The sequence below is a fragment of the Apodemus sylvaticus genome, chromosome 2, assembly GCF_947179515.1.
Source record: "Apodemus sylvaticus chromosome 2, mApoSyl1.1, whole genome shotgun sequence".
NCBI classification, from domain to species: Eukaryota; Metazoa; Chordata; class Mammalia; order Rodentia; family Muridae; genus Apodemus; species Apodemus sylvaticus.
In genome coordinates this window covers 122,353,002-122,362,408 of record NC_067473.1, presented here as the reverse complement: position 1 = coordinate 122,362,408, position 9,407 = coordinate 122,353,002, and the positions used below count along the sequence as shown (strand labels likewise).

The window sequence follows — 9,407 nt, the reverse complement described above, 5'->3', positions numbered from 1 at the left end:
TACTGGAGGGCCGCAAGGGCTGCTGGTCAATATAGTTTTCCACTGAGAAGTGGCGCTAGTGCTTAGGACGCGCGGAGGCAGGCGCGCTGCGGGCAGGCCTGGAGGGGGCGGGTCCGTGCGGGCCTCAGTGCCACCCGCCAGGCTTGAGAAGAGGCGAGGGAGGTCACTGCGTGAAGGTGTATCCACTACAGCCGCGCCCGCTGCCTCTGTGAGCTGCGAGCGTCGAGAACAACCATGTCCTACTGCCGGCAGGAAGGTGAGTGGGGCGCTGCCATGGAGACCGGCCGGAGCGGGCCCGCGAAAGACACGCGGTCAAGTGGTTGCTAGAGAGCGGCTGTGGGCCCTTCAGTGGGCCTCACGCGGCAGTTTTCAGATGAGAACGGCAGAGGCTCCGTGATTAACGAGGCTGGTCCAAGGTCAAGGTGAAGCCCGAACCTGGGCCTTGGAGGGCGTCACGTGGGCCTTGGCCGTGTGGAGCACGTTGTATCTGGCTGGAAATCAGGGACTGTTAGGAAGTAGTCACTAGCACTCCCCACGTGTTTCTATCCCGCTCAGGCTCCTCGCTATCCCGGAAAATCACCACTTGGGCTAGAGTGGGTGTGCTGGCGTGCTGAAGTGCCACCGGCGGGAGCACTCATTGAGCTCCTGTTACTTAGGGACTCGTTCTCACGTAGCCATCTTTATATATCGGGTTCTGTTTCTGTCCACCTTTTATCAAACGGTAAATTAAGACAGGTTACTCGATCCAAGAGCCCACATCAGGTCACGAAACTGGAACCCTCGATGAAAGGACTTCCTTTCTTCCGTCATTTCTAGTCACGTTGAGGACCGACCACTGAGGCTCCACTAGTGACTAATTCCTCTACCTGTTGTTACCCGTAGGCAGGAACCCAGAATCCAGACCAGTCTGCTAAGGCCTCCCAGCACTAACTGGCTCCTTATGTCTGAGCTGCCAAACCCTCCAGGCCCTAGTTTCCACTCTTGTAAATCTAGAGATCAGGCCTCAGTTACTCTGGTATTCACAAAGCACGTGCCCAAGGCAGGAAAGAGTTGGGGGACTCCTGAGAATACAAAACTACAGAGAAATTCTTGGTTCACCCAGAATTCTAAGCCCCTTTCCTCTAAGTCTAGGGAACCTGTGTATGAAGGGGGAAGGAATCCACTCAAGGCCATACATTCAGTTAGAAAGCCCCAGTCTACACTGCACAGCCTTTTCCTCATACCCTAGTCCGCTGTAGAACCCTCCTTCCCAGCATCAGAATTGACTGGTGCCTCCCCTGAGGACTGTTTCTGTTGGTTAGCACTTAGTGTTCCTCATACAAAAATCCCCTGACCCAAGATCCTTGTCGGGATTTCTGTTTCTTCCAGTCTAGTTGGCAAGTTGATGGTGAGTCTTTGAGTTAAGGAAGCAATGCAGGTAAACATTACTGCCCCTCTTGATGGGTTTACATACCTCTTGTTTTTCAGGAAGGAGGATGGGTCCATCGGCTGCTAATGCAGCATGGAGCCTGTCCTCCTGGTTCAAATGATATACGTGTGTGTGTGTGTGTGTGTGTGTGTGTGTTTGTATTTAGTGGTTTTTGAGACAGTCTCACTATGTGCCCCAAATTCAAATTCTTTTCTTCCTCCCAAATCCTGGGATTAAAGGCACATGCCCCTACCTATAAACTCTGAGTTTAAGGCCAATGTAAAATAAACAGTACATTCCAGGGGTACATAGTGAGATCCTGTCTCAAAAACAAACAAAAATAACTGCGTAAGGACTTAGGTGACCATACTGTGTTGTTCTTCTAGTCTCGTGGTTTTCTGCTTGCTCCTCAATTCTTTGGCTATGCCATTTGTCAGGTGCTTTCTTCCTCCAGCTCTTTGAATTGCTAACTTATCTTTTAAGAACCAGCCCTAGTGGGCATGGCAGCGCATGCCTCTAATCCCAGCACTTGGAAAGCAGAGGCATGTGGAGCCCTGGGAGTTCAAGGCCAGCCTGTCAGTTCCAGGACAGCCAGAGCTCTGTTTTCACAAGGGAAACTCTGTCTCAGAAAAACAAAAGAAAACAAACAACCCAGCCCAAATGACACCACATCTTCTCTGATACTTTGTGTCTCCAAAAATACACTGAAATTATCATCTCCCACCAAGCTGAGAGATGGCAGAAGGCCTAGTGTACAGTGGGTGCTCAGGATTTACTAGAATGACCCCAGGCTCATGCCTATCCTCTGTTCTAATTAGGCAAACGGTTGCCTGGACACAGTTATGTCAATAATCCATACATTTAGTCAGTCTCCAGGTTAAAGACCTCAGGTTGTCATTCAGGGAATCCCACAGTGTAGATGAAGCCTCAGTCTGGCCTTGTGCTATTAGTGTTTCTGTCAGTGCCACACGTGGTTTCTTTTCTCCTAGTAATACATATCCTGCCCCTTTCTGTTCATTCAGCAAACATTTTTTTATTGCAGTGTGGTGTGCAGTGAGCGAGGTGGCACTTTGAATCTTCACAGAATAAGAAGAGGTTGGCATTAAAGCACTCCCAGATAGATGGATAATTACAAACAAAAAATAGGAACTGTGCTGAGACACTGAGGCTCTCTCTGCAGGGGTTGCCAGGGCTTGAAAGACCATTTCCAATTTCAAATGCTGTTTCCTCAAAACCTTCCCAGTCTTCAGACCAGAAGAGAATGAACACTGACTTCTTAGAGCCACCTTTTGCTTCAGGCTTCACTTGGTCTTGAGTTCCTGATTTGGCCTCTACCTCTGTTGGGACTGCAGGTGTGGGCTACTGTGCCTCCTTTATTTAGTGCAGGGATCAAACTTGGTTTTTGTGAACACACTCAGCCAGCAAACTACAGGCTGGGCAATGGCCCCAGTCCTTTTTAAACTGTCCTAGCCCCGGAGGGAATCCCAGCCCTGGGATCTCCCCACCCCCTTCTGCAGACAATCCCTATCCCAGTCAGTTCTTCTCACTTACGTGTAGCATGGTCAGCTCTGACTTGCTTCCCCACTCAAGTCCTGATAGAAGCAGGAAGTATGGAAAGTTTATGGGTATAATAGTTCTTTTCCTTTTTAAAAAAGTTCATTTTTTGTATATAAATGTTTTGCCTGACTGTATATATATGCATCAATTGTGTGCCTTATGTCTGAGGTGGCCACAAGAAGGCATGGGATTCCATAGAACTGCTCTAAATCACTGAGCCATCTCTCTAGCTGGATACCAAACTTTTATGTATTTATTTGGAGTCAGGTTCTCACTGTGTAGTCTTGTCTAGACTAGAACTCGCCATTGTAGACCAGGCTCTCCTTGGATTCACAGAGACCCACCTACCCAGGTTTAGATATCAAACTCTTAATCCTTACTACCTGAATTTGGGTGCTAACACCCATGTCAGGAGCTGCATCCACACACACAGCATACACATAAATCACATAAATAAAAATCTTAGCCGGGTGTGGTGGCGGGTATGGTGGCGTTCGCCTGTAATCCCAGCACTTGGGAGGCAGAGGCAGGCGGATTTCTGAGTTCAAGGCCAGCCTGGTCTACAAAGTGAGTTCCAGGACAGCCAGGGCTACACAGAGAAACCCTGTCTCAAAAAAAAAAAAAAAAAAAAAAAAAACCTTACTTCAAGCCCGTTGTGGTGGTTCACACCTGTAATCCCATCAATTCAAGATCATGGCCTGGTTACATAGGAAACCCTGTCTCAACGTGTAAATCAGCACTGATTTTGTATCCCTTGTATCTGCTCTTCTCATTTTACCATGCTGGAGATGGAACCTAGGGCACACACTAGCCCAGAGTCACACCCCAGTCCCCTGGCATGTGCTTTTAAACATTCCAGAAAGCACAGGCCTAGTGGGACCAGGCTAGCAGTGTACAGTATTTTTAGAGGGACACACTTAGGCTCCTTCAAAGCACAGGTCACACCCTTGCTCTGACCTTACTGTTTGCTTAGCTTTGTTTCTTAGCGCCTGTGGGCTTCTGCTTCCCCTTTTAAGAAAGGAGATTAGAGGAGAGCTGCCCTGCATTTGTATGCGGGCTAACAACTCACAGATAGAAAGGAGTCCTCCACTGCTTCTTCCAGCCTGACTGGGTGGCAGTGTCCAGGAGCCAAGAAGCCATGTAGGTATGCCATGGGGTTTGCGCTTTCCTGGGTGAAGTCTGGCCTCTGCATGTATCACCTGCTGTCCCAGGTATTTCAGAAACTTGTCTGGGTTTGTTCCCCTCCCTTTGGGTCAGTGCTCAGACCAAGTAACAACTGTCATGACTGAACTGAGAGCTTCAGGTCTACCGATTTTGCTTAGCACTCAACAGTTATGCAAATTGCTTTTGGGAGTTCTGGAACCTGGCCAGAGTCTCTCTCCATGGTCAGTAGGTAGTCTAATGTGACCCAGTGGCATTGTCCAGAAGCTTTACTTATCTGTAAGAGGAGTAATCTGGCGTACTGTTGTGTGCTGAGACCCAAACTGTCTCTGTGCAGAAAGCCCAGGTGGGGTCACTGGGACTAGTCCTAGGTACTGAGACCGACCCATTGCTACTGTCCACCAGTGCATGAGACCTTGTCACCTGAACTGTCCTTTTCACTAAGGTAGCCTCTTAGACTCCCCTCACTTGCCTTCTCCAACCTTGGGTATTGCAGCTTAAGCATGGCTGACCTTTGCCTTACCTGTCCGTCACATGCCTGGGACTGACCTTTCCAAAAATGTAGCTGGAGAAGTGGACCCAGCGCTTGCAGCTTTCCAAGAGTCACCTGTCTACAGCCTGACCTCAGCTTTCACAGTACTAGCCTCACTCAGGGCAGGTTTACTCAGTGTGCCCACTGGAAGAGGTGCCCTGGGGTCAGTGTGAGCGGTCCGAAGGCTCAGCAAAGACTGACCTTTTCCTCTTCCTCCTCAGCTTGGGCTCAGTGCTCAGGTCAGATGTCATTTTCTGTGCAGGGGAGGACAGTGTGGGTACTGAGGGACTTTGGAGGTTCCAGTCCCTGTGAGTCATCACTGTGCACAGAGGGCATTACTGTTCCTCTCAGGAGTGGTGGGTGGAGGGAGTGGCTGCCATAGGGAATCCAGAATTGAATCTGTCTTCCTCAAGTGACCACCATGGAAACAGATGAGCCCCTGTGCATTGTGGGTGCTGAGGAAAGGTTGCGTGCCAATATAGCTGTATAAATAACAGCATGGAGGTTTCTAAAATAGTTTAAAGCTTAGGCAGTCCCACAGGCTAGCTCATCTAACTTACCCGACTAGCTTGCCCACTACTATATCTTTCTCTGCTCTGTCTGAAGAATCTGCTGCTGCTGCTTTCTTCTCCAACATTCGTCTCTTTCTTAGAAGCTCCACCCCCTGCTTCTTGCCCAGCTGTTGGCCCTCAGCTCATTACAACCAGTCAGCATGGAGACAACCTCTGATACTAGTCTAGATTGCCTCTAGACGTAGAGGGATGTCTGACCTTCAAGTATCTGAGCAGTTGTGGAAGGACAAGTTTTTCACAAATATAAGTCTGGTGGTGGACCATAGAAAGGGCAATACCGGTTGTATGCCAATAGAGCAAAAACAAGAAAACAAACAAAAAAACTGGTTACCTCAACACCTGAGTGCTGTTCTCATTCTAGCTGCCTCTCATCAGTGGTTAGTCAATGACAGGGGACAGACACAGGGAACCATCTTCAGATTGGCTGTTCTGTGTTTTACTTTCCCCCACTGAATCTGCTTTCCTTTGCTCCAAACCCTAGGGAAGGATCGGATCATATTTGTGACCAAAGAAGACCATGAAACTCCTAGCAGTGCCGAGCTGGTGGCTGACGACCCCAATGATCCCTATGAGGAACACGGTGAGAGATGAGGGACCCACAGGCGCACCCTGAGGAGGCTTTCCCACTTTGCTTATCTCCCTTGGCCATGGACAACTGTCCCATCTCTGTGGTTGCTTTCTCTCCCTCCTAAGGGATGTGATTGTGCCAAGCTAGCAGGCAACAGTTTGTTCTTACTAAAATATTGTTCCTTTTCTTGTATGGATTTGTACTGAGGTGACTAAGAGTGACTTGGAGGCTATCTGGATTCCTGAAGTGAAGACTGGCAGGGATCTCTGCTCTGTCAGGTTATTGGGGTGAGCCCTGCCAGGTGTACCAGTTGATTTGCATGCAAGAAAGCAGCAGCCAGGCTGCTGGCCCTGCTTCATGACACATGGTGTGGTGAGGTGTCTTAACAGATCTCAGTTGCCAAGAGCAGGACTCAGCAAAGCTACTCCTAACTGTCACCTCCAAATGTAGCAGTAGCCTCTTGGACACAGGATGCCACTCTATAAGCTTTGGGATGGGCTTGTTGATTGCCTGTGTAGGGTAGGTGTGTGTGGCATTCCTGGTCCAGTATCAACAAGACTCAGTTCAGGACTGGAATAAGTGCCTTGGGTGAAAATTGCTGCTGAGTGAAATTGAGGAGCTTAAAGCAGGCAGCCCTGGAGGACCAGCTTGTGGGTTGAGCTTTTCAGACTTGATCTAAAGCAGACGCATGTTCCCAGGGGGAGCCTTCATCTGTTTAACTACTGCTAAGCTAAGGGTGAACACCTAGCATTTGGGCGGGAATATGGCAAGTCAGATGTCACAGAGTGTTAGTGTTCTGAAAGTGACAGCTATAGCTGATCTCAAGTCAGCTTTTCTTAATGAAGAATGAACTCATGTCAGTTCTAGGCCTTTGTTTACCTTAAGTTTGTATTAGCTGCACATATGTTACATTTGTTCTGGAAGTATGAGCAGATAGGGTATGTCTACTTGTGTTAAGGTGCACTTCTGCACCATAACTGCTAAAGCTGCCATCTTGTAGATGTGTGTTGTATGTCCTGATTCACATTGTCCTCTACCAGGCTCTGTAGACCCGAGTTATCTTTGGTGAAGGTGGAGGAGGAGGAGGTGGTGGTGGTTGGTGGTGGTGGTGGGGGTAGTAGTAGTAGTAGTTGTTGTTGTTTATGAATATTTTGCTTGCACATGCATGAAGTGCCTGCCAGGGTCAGAAAAGGGGGTTAGATTCCCCTGAGACTGGAGTTACAGATGGTGGTGAGTTACCATATCAGTACTGGAAATGGAACCTGGGTCCTCCTGGAAATGGAACCTGCAAGAGTACTTGGGAGTTCAAGGCCAGCCAGTCTGGACTACCAAGCAGGTTTCAGCACAGCCAGGACTCAGGCTGGGGTCACAGTGTGCTCCACCACAGCTACCTGGGCTTTTTAAATGTTAATTTTACTTAGTTAGAAAGCTGTTTTGTAGGCTAGCATCCAGTAACCTACAGTGCTAGCATTTAATTGAGTCTCTGAGAGGTTGCAAGTGGCTGGGTAGTGTTGGAACTCTGGCAGACAGTGCTAGAAGGATCACTTTAGCTGTCACACAGCTTTGTGTACAGGAACTGACTATGGAGGTTTGGTGTTAGCGATGAGCTTCCTGCTCAGGGGCACTGGCCACATTACATTTGTAAATAAGGGACAGATTTGCTGATCAGTGCAGCTTTCAGAGCTGGAACTGAGAGACAGGATTAAGACTAGGACTTTGGACACTAGCTCTGCAGCCTCTCCCATACTTGCTACTGGAGTAAAGGATCATGTGGCATTTCATTGGGCTTTGTATAGACTTTTTCCCTTTTTTGTAATGTTGAAACTCCTCAACACTGGAGACAGGTGCTCAATGGAACAGAAGTCAGTATAGTGTTTACTCAAAACCTATCTATAGCTTGACTTCCAGCTCATTCATAATAAATCACTTAACTTAAAATTTTGATTTATTTTTTACTGGTTGGGGATGGAACCAAGGGTCTCATGAATGCCAGCTCTGTTCTACCTCTGTGCTATAACCCAGCCCTAATGTCTGATTTTTTAATAGGAAGAATACAACCCCACCAGTCTAACAGCACTTGCTTTGCACTGTACAGCAGCTTTTAAGATCTTTTCACATCCATATGTTTGCATTAGTCTAACTTTGTACTGACAGAAGTATGGTGAGGGACTCGGGGATGGAGCAGGGCCGAGGGGATTAGTATTTAGCTTAGGAGATTCCTGGTATCTAAGTCTCAGAGTTCAGATTCTAGGTTTGGGAGATGGCTTAGAAAATAGATTACACACAGAGGTCACAGGGGATGCCTCTACACAGTGAGGATCAAACAGGTTTTGCATGTTCGAGATTTTAGTGAATACCTCTCATCTTTCTCCGTCCATCTTTCTGTTCCAGGGTTGATACTGCCTAATGGAGATATTAACTGGAATTGTCCGTGTCTTGGGGGAATGGCCAGCGGCCCCTGTGGGGAGCAGTTCAAGTCTGCCTTTTCCTGCTTCCACTACAGCACAGAGGATATCAAGGGATCAGACTGTATAGACCAGTTCCGGGCCATGCAAGAGTGCATGCAGAAATACCCAGACCTCTATCCCCAAGACGAGGAGGAGGAAGAGGAGGCAAAGCCAGTGGAGCCGGTGGAGGAGACAGCTGGGGTCTCTGCAGCCAAAGAGCAGGGGCCAAGCTCCTGAAGGCCACATGGCTGCCCTTACCATGGGACTTTCTATACAATGCCTTTTGGTCACCTCTGTGAAAGTGTTTTCCCTCTGTGCACTGTAATATACAAGATAACTTATTTTAATGATCAGGGGTCTTGGCCGTAAACACTGAAGAAAAGGGGGGGTGTGCACCCGTGTCCTGCATAAACCTGTCCTTAAACATTAGGCCGCTCCTGGATGTACTACTCTGTGATTGCCCTGGATTTCGCCACTTTGAAATAATGTGCTGAGACTACTCAGCAACCAAAAGTTGTTACTCAGGAAAGTTTATCGTGAGAAAGCTGATCTATTCTGATCCATTGTATCCCTTTTCCTCTTTGGGAAATTAAGTAAACAGATGCCAAAACTCCTTTAAGGGTGGGTCCATTCCTACTGGAAGAGGCTGGTGGTCAGGTGCTTGCTGGAGTGCGTGGGGCTGCCGCCTCGCTCCTGACAGCTACGTGTCTGTGTTTTCAACCCAGGCTCCAGTGCCTACAGTTGCAGGGTGGGATTGGACCTCTGATTCCTGGTCCTTCCTAAGTGAAAGGAGAGGCTGGGTTTGCAGTTTATTGTTTTGCTGTTCTGCGAGCCCTGGTTTGGGGCCCATGTTCACTCAGTTGTGATATTGAGGTGGGGACCTAGCTGCTTCCAGAGCAGAAACCAACAGAGGAATGTCTGAATGAAGTACTCAATTAAAAAGAAACAATTTCTATCTGATTTTGAATGGCTTTTTTTCCCCTTTAACTGGTTAGAAGTTGTTAGTTTTCTTGTGATGGTAGAGACTGAACATGTATGAGGACTTGAGTGCCATGCAGGAAGTTGGCCATGAAGCCACATCCCAGCCGATGGTAATTTTGACACAAGTTGGCCTTGATCTTCCTGCATATGAATATAACCACCCGGCTATAAATTTTTAAAG

The 9,407-nt window shown here is 48.1% G+C and overlaps 1 protein-coding gene across 1 annotated transcript; it reads left to right on the top strand.

The window, feature by feature from the left end:
* The first annotated feature begins 32 nt into the window (after window positions 1–32).
* Chchd4 (coiled-coil-helix-coiled-coil-helix domain containing 4) lies at window positions 33–9,205 on the top strand. The gene is made up of 3 exons (XM_052174331.1): window positions 33–256; window positions 5,712–5,810; window positions 8,190–9,205. The coding sequence occupies exons 1-3, from the start codon at window positions 235–237 to the stop codon at window positions 8,480–8,482; spliced, it is 414 nt and encodes a 137-aa protein (XP_052030291.1). The 5' UTR covers window positions 33–234; the 3' UTR covers window positions 8,483–9,205.
* The last annotated feature ends 202 nt before the right edge of the window (window positions 9,206–9,407 follow it).